The sequence below is a fragment of the Dipodomys spectabilis genome, unplaced genomic scaffold (genome assembly GCF_019054845.1).
Source record: "Dipodomys spectabilis isolate Male_0828 unplaced genomic scaffold, ASM1905484v1 ptg000024l, whole genome shotgun sequence".
In the NCBI taxonomy this organism is placed as follows: Eukaryota; Metazoa; Chordata; class Mammalia; order Rodentia; family Heteromyidae; genus Dipodomys; species Dipodomys spectabilis.
This window is the reverse complement of record NW_024870701.1, coordinates 15,312,322-15,330,838: the sequence shown is the minus strand read 5'-3', so window position 1 is coordinate 15,330,838 and position 18,517 is coordinate 15,312,322. Positions and strand designations below refer to the sequence as shown.

General features: G+C 35.1%; 1 protein-coding gene across 1 annotated transcript in view; it reads right to left on the bottom strand.

Moving 5' to 3' along the window:
• Positions 1 to 440: 440 nt before the first annotated feature.
• Positions 441 to 18,517, bottom strand: part of Galnt1 (polypeptide N-acetylgalactosaminyltransferase 1) — a 46,896-nt gene continuing 28,819 nt past the window's right edge. Inside the window, exons 6-11 of the mRNA XM_042675023.1 lie at positions 16,515 to 16,632; positions 13,792 to 13,972; positions 12,692 to 12,831; positions 4,584 to 4,682; positions 3,969 to 4,103; positions 441 to 2,373 (exon numbers count right to left, since the gene is read on the bottom strand). Of these exons, the coding sequence (XP_042530957.1) occupies positions 2,227 to 2,373; positions 3,969 to 4,103; positions 4,584 to 4,682; positions 12,692 to 12,831; positions 13,792 to 13,972; positions 16,515 to 16,632 (820 nt within the window). The 3' untranslated portion in view covers positions 441 to 2,226. The remainder of the gene's footprint in view (positions 2,374 to 3,968; positions 4,104 to 4,583; positions 4,683 to 12,691; positions 12,832 to 13,791; positions 13,973 to 16,514; positions 16,633 to 18,517) is intronic.

Sequence of the window (18,517 nt, the reverse complement as noted above, 5' to 3'; positions counted from 1 at the left end):
GAAGTATAGTGAAAGATTTGTGAGATTCAAATTTATCTTTGTCACATTTCATTTCTTATGGTCAAATAATCCTATGTATCTATTTTTCTTTTTCACTCAGTCTTTTTTATCTCAATTCACAACTAGATTAGATAAATACTAATATACTCTGCCTAATCTACAAATTGCTATGATGTAAAGGGATTAATTTTAACTTCAAATAACACCAATTTTAGGCACAACTAGTGAGGAATATTTTATATTTTACAGGTATTTAGGAATATTTTAATTAGAAAAATAAAAGCAATGGGATTATCTATCAAGTTCTAAAAGTACCCATGAATTAAAAGCACTCAAATATCCCTCTTAAAAAATAAAACCAAACCTTAAGTCACAATGCTGTTAATCTTTCCTACAATAAACAATGATACCAAGCTATTCTGGAATACAAAAACCTGAAATGCTGAGCATGAAAGTAATTTATTGATTAGACATTCAATTTTTTTCAAGCATTAGGTCTACTGAATAGAATTAACACAACTCATGGAGTAGGAAATAAAATTCCATCCAGTACCTGTTTCATTTTGAATTTCCTTGGGACAGTTTTGCCTTCTGTATTATAGCTTCACCTAAAGCATCTACAGGCTTGATGTTGACTAAACAAACTGTATATAATCAACTTGGCAATTATCATTGGTGATGTAACTTTCAGAAACATTCTTAGGCACAAGAATTAACACTGCCTGCAGTGAGTCTTTGATAACCAAAGGAAAGAATACCATCAAATATAATCTAACAAAAACAAGCAAAATATATGCATTTTTGTCAATGGATTGCTTTAGATATTGGAGAAAGTGTCACAATGCAAGTTTCTGGAAAGTTAAAAATTTAACTTTTAATTGACATAAACTTTTGGTAATCAATTGATTTTTTGGTATTAAAAATCAGAGAAAAATAAGATCAACGTAACCTACATGGAATTTAGGGAGAAATGCAGAACCTGCAATATGGAATAGCTGCACTTCTTCAACTAACTCATTAAAAATGCCAATTATACATTTTCAGTCAAATTTTATTTTTTAAAAAACCAAATCAATGTTACAATTCAAGAATCTAATCTAAATATGTACTTGACAATAAAGCACATCTGTGTATGGAGTGAGAAAGATTTCAAAACTGGCAAATATATTATCTGCAAATACCCAAAGGATAAATCACTCCTTGTAAGCCTTTTGTTAAGTGGAGTCATAAAGAACTGAAGATTTATTGCTGTGAAACAAATCTGTACTACAGTAGTATGAATCCTGGGTATTAAGCATAATCAGTTGGATGAAGTTAATAAAGTTGTGATAATAGTGTGTGTGTGTGTGTGTGTGTGTGTGTCTCAGTGTATAAGCCAGTTGACCCAAGAACAACTGAGATATCTAACTTGTTCAGTTGAGACCAGACATGTTAAATGTCCATTTTTAAGAAGGCAATTAAAAATTACAATTCCAACAGTCCACAACCAAATAAAAATATTATAGAAAGAAATTAAAACTATGTTCAGAGAGCTTTTTGCCCAGCACCCCAAGGAAAATAAAAGCATCCATGACTATCACAGATGAAAACAAAATGAGTATCACTGGAATCAGTTATTTTTCCCCACTGAGGTATAAAATCTATATAGAAATTTGATACTATACTATAACAAATTGTACTTCTCATAGTTCTGTTTTAATTTCTTTTAAACCCTGTTTAATATCGTTTTTTATTGTTGTAAAAATGTTGTTTTCATGATTCTAAATCTGGTTCTTTCAGTTCCTTCTCATTTATTTTTATATCAATATTTAATATACTGGCTACCAGTCCTAATTAGGAAAAAAATCTTGGAAATCTCTTCTTCGTGAGAGCACATTCAGCAGAAATTACTGGTGTGCAAGTGAACCATAGAGGGTGCAGCTTTCCAGAAAGCATATTTTGTTGATTGTGTGTCTGAATATTCTTTCCCATGACTCTTGATGAAAGACTCTTTCAATCTTGTAAACATCATTGTGCACAGTCTCACTACTATGCATTTTCACGTCCTTGGACAGGAAGGCTGGTTCACAGCTAGTGAAAAGCTATAAGTCTGAGTTTAATGGCTGATAAACCTTACATCCTGCAGAAGAGGAAAGTATTTTTCCTTTTTTGCTACTTAAGAATGTGGCAGAAATGTATGCTGAGGTAGCCCAGTCAATCCTTTTTTTCGTTTTTGTAAATTTGGTCTCAAAATATTTCTGGAAGGGTGACGTTTCGAAGAAGCCACTGTTGGGACCGGCTTCCATTGCAGTCTCTAATGCTGGGCACCTGGCTATCCTCTTCTGTGGCTTTATCCAGGCACTGATTACTGTTCACATGCTGCAGGGTTAATTTCTGAAAGTGATGGAGAGAAAAACATCTCAGCGATTATTTTTGATAATTGCTAAATTCCCCTATAGAAATGAGCACCTAAGGAAATCCAGGTGCTGGGGGCTGACACCTGTAACCCTAGCTACTCAGAGGACTAAGATCTGAGAATCATTGAGGCTAGATCAAGTAGTAAAATCTGGGAGATTCTTATTTCCAGCTAAGTCTCCCAAATCCAGAAGTGGAATTGTAGCTCACATGACAGAGAAATTATATTTAAAGAAAACATCAAGAGCTATAATGGGAAAAGCAATTGAGTAAGTACAATGGTGTATAATGGATAAAGATCATTTAAGATCTTCCAACCTATTTCTGAATAGCTAGTTCAGCTTTATAATTTCCATAAGATAAGGCCTTCAACTTCTACTCATATAAACAGTTTGCTGGATCTTATTTTTGAAGTTCTTTTGATCTAAGATTTCACAATTTGAGGCTTATATTACAGAATGTTGACATCTTGGTTCTTTATCCAAGGTGTTATGTTTCCAATGGATGAACATAGGGCAGTTATGATGGGCTGTTTCCCTTCAGAGCTCTCTATGCTGTCAAGTTCAGGCTACTGGGTCAAGTATTGCAATTTGAATTTTCCTTTTGTCCAATTTTGCCTTTCCATTTTTTTCACAGCTACTGATTAATAAAGGTGCTCCCCGGTAGATATCTGAGCAATAAACTTTTCTTTTAAGAGTTTGCCTCTGGGAGAAACCACTGTGTAAGATTTTATTTCAGGAGAAACGCTGTAAAATGATCCTTAAGTTTCAACACTTTATATACATAACTAATTCTTTTTAAATACTCCAAACTATCTCCAGCTTCTTACATTCTAACCAAACATTTACTTTTAGAAAAACTGTTGTATATTGCGCTGATTGGTTAGCCAAAAGCCATTCCTAATCTTTGTCTTTGTTATTCTCACTATAAATATTAGAAAAACCAAATGCTTGCTTCCCTAGCCTTCCTTGTTGTTGGTCGTCATTTTGGACTATATTTCTGTCCCATGATAAACAGTTTACTAAAGAGGATTCCTGGAAAAGTTTTTTTTTGCTTTTCAGGAAAAGAGCATCATATGTGGCAATGAAATATTCCTCCTTTCCTTTTCTTTCTGCCTTGAGTTGGAATGTGAAAATGTGAGTTGCAGTAGCTACATGATGAAGCTGAGAATGTTAAAGTATCTTATCCCAGACAGCACAGTGCCACTGAATCCACTCCAGACTTATGTAAAAATAATAGAACTGTTTGTTTAAGCTACTATAAGTAGATCTTTTAGGGCCCAATTGATATGCTGGTTTTTTTCTTATCAGCTTAAAAATAGGACCTTTTCAAATTAAGAAAAATTTGGGTTGTCACCACAACTATGTTACTCTTCACTTTTCAACATGTGAGGCAGTCACACACAAAATAGCAGTAGCCTGGCATCAAAGGACGAATTGGAACAAAATATTCAGGCCATGTCCAATGGCTATCTTAACTATATGCTAATATTTACCATCTTAGCAATAAAAATATAAATATGCCCAATGACACTTGTAATTTTTTTTATTTCTACTCAAAACTAGATAACTTACCACTGGGTCATATTCCCAGAGTTGGTTGCCTTTTAGGTGGTGGCATTTAAGCATGGTAACTGGGCCATTAAGTTTGGAAACATCCAAACAAAGATCATCTGTTCTAATTTCTTTATTGGCAGTATAAGAGAAAACCTAGAAAACAAAAATGCACACATGTAAGCTTTAATAGTAAAAACAAACTAATTATAGCATTTCAGATGTCAATAATCTAGCAGGGAAAATACAGGTCTTTCAAGATACATGACTTTTGCACTTTATTAAAATAATGGAGAATAAAATGATGCAGAAAAGTTTCCTCAAGGTTTCCACAGAGGAAAGTAAAATCATTTCGTTCTTTGTGCTCACTAGTATCAAAGGTTGTTATTTGTTTGCCTAACAAGGACAAAAGAAAACTTGTGTTCAGCAGTGTCAATACATAGAAATTTTTACAAATGCTTTGTTTAAAAGAAATGATTAGATTAAAGGCTCCTTTAACCTAATGGTCTTTATTATTTTCTCGGGACATCTAAGAATATTTCCAGGATAATGTCATGGAATAAAAGGGATAAAACAAAAAGGAAAAGTTAAAACTTTTAAAAAGTTACTTTTAAAAAAGTTTACTAAGATACTCACCTGATTACCTCCCATACCATGACAATTAAAAATTCCAACTTTTTCATTCTCTTTTCTAGCCATGTTATCTAGACATTGATTTGTTTCCACATTTCGTATCTATGAGACAACAATAAAAATATCAGGAGTTAAGAAAGGTTAACTAGATGAATTGCCACACATACAACTAAAGGTCACTCTGAGCTCAGATGATTGCAAGACTCCTAGGTGGCTTATAGGTGGGGGGAAAACCACTGCATGGTTCCCCAAGATTCTCTGGTTTAGAAATGTTTTCCAAAACTGTTCATAAAATCTATGTTTAAAGGGGAAATCTATCATGTTCTAATTATTTTTTATTTCTTCTACACTGTTCCTCTAGGATTTGTGTTTATTTCAGTAAATTCTATTCTAATAATTTAAAGCAACTGAATGACTCATTCAAGACAACTGTATCAACCAAAATAAGGGTATTACATTTTATAGTTATTCTAGTGACTTCTCAGTGGACTTCCTCGGCATTTTCTTGCCAAATGATTTGGCACTTGAAATCACAGACATGCTATGGTGCAAACTTTACTTTCTCATTAGATACTTGTTATTCATATAAAGGATCCTGAATCAACCATCAGAATTAGGAGAATATTTTAAGCAACATCCCTTGCTGTTTTGTTTCCTCAAAACACCTGCAACTTAAAAGCATTTGGCAATCTACTAAGCCCATAGGTGGTACAATAGTACCACAGGGTCATAGGGGAGAGGTGTGGCAGGTTACTTCTGTCATGCTGTATAGACAGAAAAACATGTAGTTTTATATGATAAAGTGGAGTAACGTTAAAGCTAAAAATAAGCTGTTTGCTTTCATAATTTGTATATTATGCCAATATTGTAGTAAAGCACTAAGATTTTGGAAAACAGATAAAATGTTCCAATCCTTGAGTGGCTTTAACACTGGAGTGCAGAGAAGCTTATTTGCCTCAATGAACTTGGACTTCTTTGTAGGCGAATGAGTGGTACACTCTCCAGTGAATTCTTCTTCATTGCCTGGCTTAGAAGATGCGGTTTTGAAAAAAGGAGTATCTCTTTCTCTCCTTGTGAGAATATATGTGGACTACCTCATCTATGGAGTGTTTTTCCCATGACATTAAAAACCAGGAGACTAGTCCTTTTGGATTCTAAGAGGGAGAGAGTTAAATCTGAAAAGGTTCTGGAGAAGGGAAAAATTAGGAACACTTTCTATGGGATACTGCATCTGATGCTTCATATAAACAAGTTATCAGCTTTCTAGTATAAAGTGTAGAAAGAAGAAATAGTGGTAACATACACTTGGTTCAGCATTTTTATTGATATATTAATGGATTATAGGTTATTCAATATGTGACACTCTATAAAGAATAAGAAATAATAGCATTTGTAAATATATAATGACAAAAACATAGGCATATTATTAGGGAAAAGGTAAAATATATGAAAGATTTTTTTTTCCCTTTAAGAAAGGATTTAGTATGTAGTCCAAGCTAGCCATGAACTCCAGATACTTCTGCTTCTATCTCCCAAGTGCTGCAATTATAGATGTGTACCACCATGCCTGACATATGCAAGAATGTAACACTAAGGATGGCTCCAGATAAATGTCTCTTGTTGAAACGTCTTAAAAAAAAGTGTGAATATTCCAATAACCTAAAGTGTATTCTGAAGGTCAACACAAAGAAGAGTAGCTTCTTTCTGGAGTTTTCCCAGTCTTTACGGGCTATATCCCACTTTTTGATGTACATAGTGTATAGCTAAATGTTTAGCAGTCTCCTAACACTACCAATTCCTTTTAGTTTGCTCATCTTCCATATATCTTGATGGTTCTCTTGGAAAGAAGATGGCTCCCTGTTTGGTAACATATTCAGTAGTTATATAATTCTAAATCACTAGGGACTCAAACTAAATGGCTGATTTGATATGGAAAATAGGAGGTTTTCCTGGTTGAAATAGGAATGTCAGAGTATCATGGCTTTGATTCGCTACTTAACCTACGAGGAAAATAACTATTGACAGGATCCCTTGGGAATTTAATATGGTACATCCAATGAGAGGACGTACCATATTTAAAGGATAACTCTAAATCAGGAATGAGGACTATAAAGGGTAAGCATAACCTCTGGTTTTTGAAAACAAGCCAAATACGGATGCTTTACCTTCCATTAACAAAGTAACTGTACAAGGTAGACAGAGAGAGAATCTCTGTGCTATTTGAGTGTCTCCAGATGGTCCAAATATCATTTTTTGTAAAAATGGAAATGTATGTATTTATGCTGTCCAATGTAGTAGCTAGTAGTCACATGTCCACTGAACATTTTGCATGTGACTACTATAATTTGGGGACCTGAGTAATTTCAATAGATTTAAATTTAATGTGGCTAGTGGCTAACTACTCATTGGATGCACAGATCTATATGCTGACAATAGAAAAAAGAAAGTCATCATTTGTGAGGAGCTCCTGTCAAAGATCAAAAATGATTCATAACATGTTAATAATCACATCGTTAAGACACTTGGAAAAGTCAAGTGTAAAGTTTGGTTTGTACCTTCTGAGAAGTCCTGGGGATAAATTATTATCAAGAGTAAGCTAATAGTCCTTTCTTTTTCTTTCTTTCAAACCCAGGGCTTTGCACATGCAAAGCAGCTCTCTACCACTGAGTTATACTTTAGCCCCCATAGACCTTTTTTTTTTTTTTTTTTTAGCCCCCATAGACCTTTTAATATGATTCAATTATGCCTGAAAAACACAACTTTTTTTCCAGGCTTTTATGAATTCAACTGCTTTTTCCCATAGAGTTGCTAATATTTCTAAGAATAGAACATAGTTTGAGACTACACTGAATTGTTCTTAAGCAAAATATACTTGAGAATAAGCACACTAACATATATTAAATAACAAGAAAAGCAAAAGGAAATACAGGCATACAGTTAACAAACAGACCAAATAAATATTTCTTTAGTATAGCATCATAAAAGGCAGTCCCAACTTCTACCAATAACTAAAGCATAGTCAGTTCTCTTCCTTGTTTAACTCAAGTATTCCCCACAGATTCCTTTCTGATTTTCAGTCTTCAGTGGAACCACTGCCAAGACTCAGATCTTCATAAAAACCCATTATCTTTGAGGTTGAACCCTGAGATACTGGAGAAAATATGAAGACCCAACATCCAGGATAAGCAAGGAATTTCTCCTGATCAGCAAAAACTGGTCTCTTGCTGGTAAGCAACTAGAAGATGGACGTGCTTAGTCTTACTACAACCTTCAAAAGAAATCTACTCTTAACCATCCACTGAGACTTCACAGTGGTGCTAAGAAAAGGAAGAAGTTGTATACCAAGAAGAATAACCATAAGAGAAAGTAGGTTACATTTACTGTCCTGAAACACTATAAAGAAACATTTTTTCTTACAGTAGTTAAGATATGTTGTTGAGTCAAGCCAAAACAATCTTAGGCAACTAACTTGCCTACATTCTAAAAATGTCATAATGTTAAGAAACTATTAGAAACAGTAACTTTTCTACTTCAATAGCAGTAATACATGACATATTGGTCAGAAGACAGTATCTACAGGGTAAGAGTACAGGCTGTGAGGATATAGAGACCTCAGTCTCATTCTAACTTTACCATTACTAACTAGGAGACTTTAAGGTGGTTACTGACTCCAAGAGAGTGACTCCCAAAACCCTGATCTAGGGGCTGGGAAGGTGGCTCAGTGGTAGAGCGCTTGCCTTGCATGCCTGAGGCCATGGGTTCGATTTTTCAGCACCAAATAAGCAAAGAGAAAAAAGCCGGAAGTAGCGCTGTGGCTCCAGTGGTAGAGCACTAGCCTTGAGCTGAAGGGCTGAGGGACAGTGCCCAGGCCCAGAGTTCAGGCCCCACGACCAGACCCCCCTCCAAAAAAAAAACCCTGATCTAAAGAACACCATCATGCAAGATGGTAACATATGTACTAAAAGAGAGGCTTGGTAAGCAAATGTGTTTTGAAAACCAATTAAACCAATTTTACGTGGGTTTATTTACTGAAGGACTTCAGACAGTTTTCTAATACTGTCATTCTTGGGAGGGATGGGGAATAATGGTACAGGAATATATAAAGTTAAGACATAAAAACCTAGTATTTTAAAAACATTTTGTCACAAAGTTTACTCTTTTCCTCCTGTGTCTTGCTTAATCAAGTATCTTTGGGGATCATCACCTTCCAATTTCTCTTCAGTAAAAAAAAGATAATAATAAAAAAAACCCAAACAGAGTTCTAAGTGAGATAATACTGGCTCAGTGGTAGCGTGCTTGACTTGCATCCAGGAGGCCCTCAGTTTGATTCCTCAGCACCACATAAGCAGAAAAAAGCCAGAAGTGGCACTGGCTCAAGTGGTAGGGTGCTAGCCTTGAAGGACAGTGCCCACACGACCAAAAAAACAAACAAATCAACAATAACAACAACAACAACAAAAATCAGGGGCTTCAGCAGCGGCTAACACACAGAAGGCACCCAATACTTGTTTTCTTTCCTTATCCACAGAGCCAGTAACTCTTCAATTTCACTCTGAAGGATGAAATTAGATACCACTTTTGAAGGATGAACTTAGATATTATGACTACTACACTTGTGAAAATACTTGTGAAAGCATTGATTTCTGCTGTAGAAATTAGAGCTTTAGTTTGTTAGCTTTTCCAATAGTGTCCTCAGGGTACCAGATTCCCGGTTTTACCTGCATTAGGTTTGACAATGTAAGAGTTATGTGAATATAGTACTGAATCTAGTATTAGGTAATCTAGATTCACTTATTTATTCTTGTCTACAAAGAAAATTCTAGAGTTGAGAAAGACCATATTATTTGTATTAAAAAGAGCACAAGCTTAGCTGGGCACTGGTGGTCACACCTGTAATCCTAGCTACTCAGGAGGCTGAGATCTGAGGATCATGGTTCAAAGCCAGCCCAGGCAGGAAAGTCCATGAAACTCTTATCTTCAATAAACCACCAGAAAACCAGAAATGGCGCTGTGCTCAAGTGTAAAGCACTAGCCTTGAGCTGAAGAACTGAAGAACAGCACCCAGACCCAGAGTTAAAGCCCCACAACTGACCAAAAAAAAAAAAAAAAAAGAAAAAAGAGCACAAGCTTTCAACCAGATGCCCATGTTCAACATTTATTTTTTCTGTTTTGTGGTTGTTACCTTAGCTATGCTGTTTAAATCTATGTCTGTCTTAATTTACTTATGTATAAAATGTAGATAATGACGTCTATCCTACAGTGTTAAGGTCAGAATGAGTTCATATTGGTGACATATTCAGATTGGTTCCTAAAATAAAGTATGTACCAAATAAAAATGTTAGAATTATAACATCTGCTTGGGGAAGTGATTGGTCAATCCATGAACATGGCTAATTTGGCAACAAATGATCTGGACTGTTTGCTTTTTGTGGTTATTTGCAATATCTAATTCCTGAATTAACTATTAGGTATTATAACCAAATACATGCATTTGGTCCAAGTCCTACAAAAGTTAGGGATATTAGGCTTGGTTGAATACACATACTCTAAACTGTGATTATTAGTCTAGACATATTTCTATTTCCCAGTTTCTCTTTCTACTCTAAATTCTATGAATTCAGGTTTTCCTGGGTCCTTGAAGCACTGCCTTCTCTGGAAGGCTAATTTCTAGACACTGGCAAAGGAAGGCTCACATGAATGAAGCTATGATCAATTGATCATAAGAATAAAATCCCCAGCTGCAATGCCATAGATGCTTGCTAAAAACTGTGCCCTAGAAACCAGACTTTTCAACAAGATGATGTGATTTGGTATTAAATTATGGGTCCACAAAGCTGAGTTAACCAAGAAGGCCACAGATGGTAAAATCTGTGACTCACCAGAAAGCCAGCTGGCAGGAGACAGGTAAGAGGCCAGCTTGTCTTGACAATTATCTATGAAGGGTAAGACAAGTGTCTCTTTGTAAAATGCCTACATTCTGATCCAACTAATAGTGCCTAGGCATTGTTCAAAACTGGGTCAGTTAGAAGGAAAAATAAAAACCAACTCATTTCCTATTCTACATCATGTTACAAGAGTGATTACTCTAAATCTTACCACAGCACATCCTCCATTCTGGGCCTTTATTCACTGGAAAGAGCTATAGCAATGGAAACATTCACTACTGAGAAGTCAGTGAGGATCACGTGGAGGCTCGAGAAACGCAACATGCCCCTCGCTTTGTGTGAGGCTGAATTTCTTAAGTGACAACAAAGTTCAGAGGTTAGGGAGCTGAAGGCAACCCTGGAATAGCCTCAGTAATGGGAAACTGGAGAGGTTGTGCCTGCCTGTCGTAGAGAAAATACAACCAGGTTGAACAGTTTTAATTTACCACTATTTGGCGCCCCTCTGATCTATTTGCTCTTTTACATCCTATACTTTTATTACATTATATTTTTATTATCTTTAAGAAGTTGTATAAAGTTCTGTTTCATATTTTTCTCCAGACTCCAAGTGCCAACACACTTCCTTCTCTCTCAGTCTTAAATTCACCAGTAGAATCAAGTCTTTGGAAAAGAAAAGATACATTTACTCACACTTGTCCTATCCCTTCCACTCTTCATTCTATTCCAAAGAATGAACTGCTTTCATCCATCCCCCAATCAATATCCTCCCCACTGTGCTTTGGATCTCTTCTCCCAGACATTTACATATGACACTGGCTCTGTCTTTCACAGATAAGAAAAATTTACTATATTAACTGTTTCCAACTATACAGTTTAGCAGTATTAATATAAAGTCACACAGATGTGAAATACATCCATAGAACTCTTCTATCTTGCAAGCTCAAAGTTTTAAATACTTATTAAATAAATCATCTTTCCTACCTCCCTCCTGCCTCTGGTAGCCACTATTCTACTTTCTGTTTCTATAAATTTGACAACTTTATATAATTGACATAAGTAGAATTATTTATATATATATATATATATATATATATATATATATATATATACTTTGTCTATGGCTTATTTCATTTAAATCCATTCTAAAATACTTAGTAACTAAGTTGCTAAATTTTTTTTCTCTTTGGTCAGTTGTGGGGCTTGAACTCTGGGCCTGAGCGCTATCCCTCAGCTTTTTAGCTCAAGGATAGCACTCTTTACCACTTGAGCCACAGCACCACTTCTGGTTTTCTGGTGGTTTACTGGAGACAAGAGTTTCACAGGCTTTCCTGCCAGAGCTGGCTTTGAACCGTGATCCTCAGATCTCAGCTTCCTAAGTACGTTGGATTACAGGCGTGAACCACCAGTGCCTGGCTAAATTGCTAATTTTTATTAACCAATCCTAAGAATTAATAAGAATTAATAAAAGTAACAAAAGGCATCACTAGAAACAAACATGTTTACAATATTCTTTCCAATTTCCTTGTCCAAAACAAAAAATTGAAACTCTCAAAGGAAAAAAAAAACATGTACCAAAAATACAATTTATTATGAATGGTCTTTCTTTCCTTGTTTTGTTTTTGTTTTTTTTTTGGTCAGTTGTGGGGCTTTAACTCTGGGCCTGTGTGCTGTTCTTCAGCTCTTCAGCTCAAGGCTAGTACTCTACCATTTGAGCCACAGTGCCACTTCTGGTTTTCTGGAGATAAAAGAATTTCACAGCCTTTGCTACCCTAGCTGTCTTTGAACCATGATCCTTAGATCTCAGCCTCCTGAGTAGATAGGATTACAGGTGTGAGCCACTGGTGCCTGGCATTCGCTAATTCTTTACAATTTATCTTGACTTTAAAATTTCCCAAGCTTTGACACAGACTAAAAAAAGAAGGGACAGTAGAATTAGGAGTACTTGATCACAAGTAAATGACATTTTGTTAAAGTAACACATCTAAGGATGTAAAAAGAATTTAAGCTCTTGGACAAGGTCTAAAAGATAACATGCAGAGCATTCTTACTTCAATAAAATAAAACAAAAATTCAAAAGGAGTCTGCAGCAGACTCTCACTGCTAAGAACTTTCTCACACTTGAGGTTATGTAATTTTAAAACAAAGATACTTAAGTGTTGTAAGAACTTGAAAGGTTAACTTCCACTTTTTAATTAAAAATAAAAGTATATACATATATATTTTTACCTCTCCCAGTGAGAAATAGTGACGTGGAATTTGCGAATCAGGGTAAATATTCTCTAGGTACCAAGAGAAAGGTTTGCATTGTAGTTTGTGTCTTAGACCAAGTCTTGATGATATATCTCCATAATCTACTTTTGTAACACCTGTTGAAAGAAATAATCAACTCTGAATTATTAGAGTTTATTAGACAACTCACATCTACTTATGTTGGTTCTAGCAGCTGAGTGGTAATATTGTTATCATTTGGGTGATATGTGACTAATATAAATTCATCTTGTAGACATAAATGTATCTTACAAAATATCTTACAAGGAAGACATTAACATGTTTTACTTAAAAAAAATAAAATTTAAGATTAAAGCACCAACTAATAAACTTATATACAAATGTATGCTATATGGGATCAGAAAGCTTTAATGCACGTTAAGGTAAAAACAAAGAATCAAGAGCTATTAAACAGTACAACTGTTTCCAATCAGTTCTCCCTTCTATATTATTGAATCATGCCCACTGCCACAGTATAGTCTTGTAGTAAAAGAACTGTGAAAGATGAGGACAGAAAAGTAACAATGCTAGGCAGATTTCTTCCTGATGAAACAATGGTACCCTTCAAACACTAAATAGTTGAGGAAAGTTCTTGGAGAGAAGTCCCTTGAAACACGTTCTAAAACTCTGGTCCTGTAATGCTTGATGGTTAGATAAAGGCCTTGTATGATGGCATCAAGGCCCAGTTATGAGAATGTTCATGACCTGCTGTACAGCAGTGGTTTTCTTATGTTGGATAAAAAAGTTAAATACCCAGAAAAGGCCATGCAAGCCAGGAAAATGACTGAAAATTAGGAAGATGAAACCACAGATATAAATGTGAAATGCTACAATTGAATCTAAAAAATAGCATGTTGTTAAACACCTGGGCTGGGTAATTGCATATTATACTAATAATATATTATTGTGAATTCTGCCAAGCACTTTGCTATTATGGTTTCAATATTCTTTACAATGGTCTTCCAAAGCTTTGCATCCACACTGCTTCTCCTCAGAATACATTAGAACCAAGGACAAGAAAGGTACAGTCTTATACTTCCACTGCAAAATAAACTAACCTGGAGAAATTATATAGAAGAAATTCTTGAATTCATCCATCCACACTTCTGCAAGTCGTCTATTATTTTTATTGATAATCTGCCCAGTCCCACCTGGAAACGTGTAAGGTGTAGCTTTCCGAAACACATGCCCAACATGTGAGCATGTAACTATTTCCAAAGTTCCTCCACACTGCCAAATCTGAAAACAGCAAGACACTGCTCAGTAACCAAGAAAAATTCATCTTGGTCTTTTCATTTGAATAGGGGTTTGGCTTTTATGGAAAATCTGTAGCTACTGGTAAAAACCTTTCAAATCGCCTCATTCTCAAATCTAAAAACACAGCAAAGACCATGCTGAACATTGACATTTTAAAAAATTGATCACATCTACTGAATTTCATAGTTGAAATTTCATAGAAAGTAGTGCCTAAAGTAGAGCTCTTACTTTTGGTTAAAAAGCCAGTACTTCCTTAGTACCAAATGTTTCTCTAATTTTTGGATTTGATCAAACCAAATGAAAAGATTAAAAAACAGAAAAGATAGGCTGAAAGCTAAAGATATCAAAGAAGTGAGATGTAGAACAGACTTTTTCTAAATTTTATGACTCATAAGAGCATCACACATTCAAACTGGTAAATTATAAACAGCTCTTATTAACAAGAATACACTATTGAAATGTTTAAGAAATGCTGTATTTATAATATAGTGACTAATGTAGTTTGTGGTTTTAAAAGAAGTGCAAGTTAACTGAGAATCCAGTCAGATTCTTTTCAGTTCCCTCCTATTTAAACCTTTGTCACTACTTGTACATTAAATAAACCCTAGGGATCTAAACCAGATCCATCATGAGTTCTAAGTGAAATAGTGATAAAATTATTTTGTTCTTTGTGTTAGAATAAAAATAAAAAAGAAGTGACAGAAATCAAGGGGTGACTTTGATCAAGATGCACTGTACTCATAACATGACTTATGGAATTGTAACCTCTTTGTACAGCTACTTAATGAAATTAAAACCAAAAGACAAAAAAAGAAAAAAAGTGAAAGATCAAATAAGAACTTATGACCTTAAGTCAATGTAGCCTCTCTCCTTTCAAAATATATTTTCTTCTGTAACTAAAAATTTTTTTAACTACTTATAATTAAAAAAAAATTGTTATGGCCAAGCACCAATGCCGCACGTCTATAATCTCAGCTACTTAGAAGGCTGAGAACTGAAAATCAAGGTTCAAAGCGAGCCCAGACAGCAGAGTCTATGAGACTCTTATTTCCAATTAATCACAAAAAAGCCAGAAGTAGAGCTGTGGCAAGTGAGCCACAGAGCACTAACCTTGAGCAAGAAGAGCTCAGGGACAATGCCTAGGTCCTGAGTTCAAACCCCATCAACTGGTGGCTCCCACAAAAAAAAATTACATTTTGGGGGAAAGTAAAAGAAAGGGTTGACAGTGTCCAGAAAAGAAATGTACTCATTACTTGCCTTATGAAATAGTAGTTCTTCTGTACAATACATTAATAGTACCAATAAAATTTACTTTTTAAGAATGTAAAATTTATAAGTAAAAAGTACATTTTGATTTCACAAAATATTCACTTCTAAAGTTTCCCAGGACCATAAAATGTTGTTCCTGGACAGAACCTAAGGTGGATCCCTTAACTTTAACAAAAAGAATGATTGATTGGGTTCAATTATAATGCACTTCAATGTGGTTTCTATTATAGTTATGTGTCAGAAGTTGATTTAAAAAATATACAGTAAGCAGGGTGCCGTTGCTCATGCCTCTAATCCTAGCTACTCAGGAGGCTGAGATCTGAGGATCGCGGTTCAAAGCCAGCCCGGGCAGGAAAAGCTATGAAACTCATCTCCAATAAACCACCAGAAAATCAGAAGTGGCACTGTGGCTCAAGTGGTAGAGTACTACCCTTGAGCTAAAGAGCTGAGGGACAGCACTCAGGCCCAGAGTTCAAGCCCATGACTAACAAAATAAATAAATAAATAATATACAGTAATAGCTGAGTGCTGATGACTCATGCTTGTTAATCATAGGTACTCAAGAGGCTGCGGTCTGAGTTTCAAGCCAGTTTGAAGCCAGTCCAAGGAGGAAAGTCTATAGGACTCTTATTTCCAATTAAACACCAAAAAAACTGGTAGTGGAACTATGGCTCATGTGGTAGTGCACTAACTTTGAGCAAAAAAGCTCAAAAGCCCTTGTGCGGGGAGGGGTGGTGGTGGTGGTGGTGGTGGTGGTGGTGTGTGTGTGTGTGTGTGTGTGTATTATACATCCAATAAAGTTGACTGGATTTTTTTTTATAAGGAAACAATTTTTATACCAGATAAAAAGCATATGCTTTCAAAGAAGGAGGCAACAATGCTTGATAAGAAATGTATTCATTACTTTGGTTATGTAACTGTAACCCCTCTCTACAGTATTTTCACAATAAAAAACTTATTTTTAAAAAAGCATATGCTTTTGGCAATCAGGTACACTAAAGTAATGTATATAAATTAACTTATTGCTTTTGTTGGTTTTTTAAAAATAGCTGGACTATTAAAATTGGATTATGTGTTTAAACAGTTTAAAATTAATCCTTAATAGTGTCACTAAACTTTTTATAGGCCCATGGCTCTGGAGACAGGTTAAATTCATTTTCATTTTTTTATTTAGAGATAACATGTATAATCAATGCATATCTATATTTGAGGTTAAGTATGAGGTTAAACAAAACTGTTTCCAAGGGGAACTTACCCTAAAAGAAATTTCTAGGTTTTCTCCTCCCCAAATATCCATTCCAGCATCATATGTTCCAATTTCCTGAAAGTAATCTCTGTCTATTGAAAAAAGGCCTCCTGCCATTGTAGGTGTTCTGAAATTCAATCATAATACTATACCATTAATTTTTAAAGATTTTAAATTTATTAGCAGCTTTTGTTTTTAAGTATTGCAGTTGTGTGAGTCAAAATAGTTCTTTTCCTTTAAAAAAGTATTGAAGTTTTATAATTTATAAAATAATGCTTATTGTCACACTTTCCAGAAATGTTTATAGGCTCCAAAGGGTTTTCAGTTTCACGTTTCATCCAATCATATTCATGCTGAATGCTGGACTACTGTCACCAGACATCTTCCACCTGACATTTCTGTCTTAAGCACTTTTCTGTTTTTGGTCCTAAGTGATTTTGCTCCTTTAACTGAAGCTATGTCTTATAATCCTTTCCATTTGATTGTGATCCATAGTTCCTACCAACTATAAAGATAGTTGGCTATTTTAACCAACAAGACTCAGGTTAGGGTCAAAATGCCAGGTTTATAAGGTAGTAAATGCTGCAGAGACATAAGATTAAAATGATGAAAACAATGACGCTCTTTCCTAAGCCTAATAGAAACTTTTAGGGAATGCAAGAGATAAAGCATAGAATAAAATCAGTATACTCCTATACTACAGAAGGTTTTTTGAAAAAGCTTAGGTATTCAACAGGTAGGGTGGAGGAGGGAATAGGCAGAAGTAAACAGAGAAATGATAATAAAGTACTTAAATAAATGACTATCAGTTAATCCTTTGATTTCCATGAAGGATGAGAACAGAAAAAATGGACTTATGTCTAGGAGAAAAATCATTAAGTTCTAGGATCCAAGGACACTATAAAGATTTGTATTTTAAGATGAAGTGATCACCCCTGCAAACCTTCTTCCCACACTCTGCTTATGGTAGCAGTAGTATTTGCTTTTCTAGTAAAAACATTTTTTCAAAAAAATAGTTTGTACTATTTTGATTTTGGAAGAGGAAGAATGAGAAAAAGGTAAACTCTTTTTTTTTTTTTTTTTGGGTCCAGTCGTGGGGCCTGAACTCTGGGCCTGGGCGCTGTCCCTCAGCTCTTCAACTCAAGGCTAGCGCTCTACCACTTGAGCCACAGCGCCACTTCTAGCTTTTTTCTTTTTGCTTATGTGGTGCTGAGGAATTGAACCCAGGGCCTCAGGCATGCAAGGCGAGCACTCTACCACTGAGCCACCTTCCCAGCCCCAAAGGTAAACTCTTGTAAAATGCAAAAGGCCAATGTCTATAGTTATCGTTTTAGAATAGGGGTTTCTTGGCCTGTTAAATCTTTTCTAAGTGTACTTTTCCCATTAGAAAAGATGAATGAAGAACAGATAGATTTCAAAGAAATTCATCAATTTTAAAAGGTGTAAGAACTAATTTAGACATAAAACTGAAGTAACAGCTAACGGGGAAAAGTCCCTTGCATACTTGAGAAAAGAATATAGTGAGAAATCTCATCAACTTTGCCAGAACCAGACATAAATTCATAGGAAATAAGATCTGAGAAGCCCAAAGAGGAGAAAGTGAAAGCTTGTTTCTGTGACATGTGGATATATTTGGGATAAATCCTAGGATGGTGCAGAGAACTCAAAGATCTCCATACCATGTCCTAAACAGCAAGAAGGTTTTTATCCTTTTCTGAAGAAAAACTGTATTGATTAACTGTGGATCAAAGAAAAACTGAACAATATAATCATGGATTTTTTTAATGTTTTGTGTTAATTCTAGTAATTTTAATGTTTGAAACAAGTTTTCCTAGTCAGTAAATAAGAATCATCATTATTGTATGAGTTTGAGTAAAAACTTTACATTATGGTACAAGGACCCAGATTTAGGTAAATATTTAACAACATACTGACACAATTAAGAGGAAGTTTGATAATGTCCCCATTGGAATGAAAAAATATACATTAAGATGTTATCATTTCCCATATGC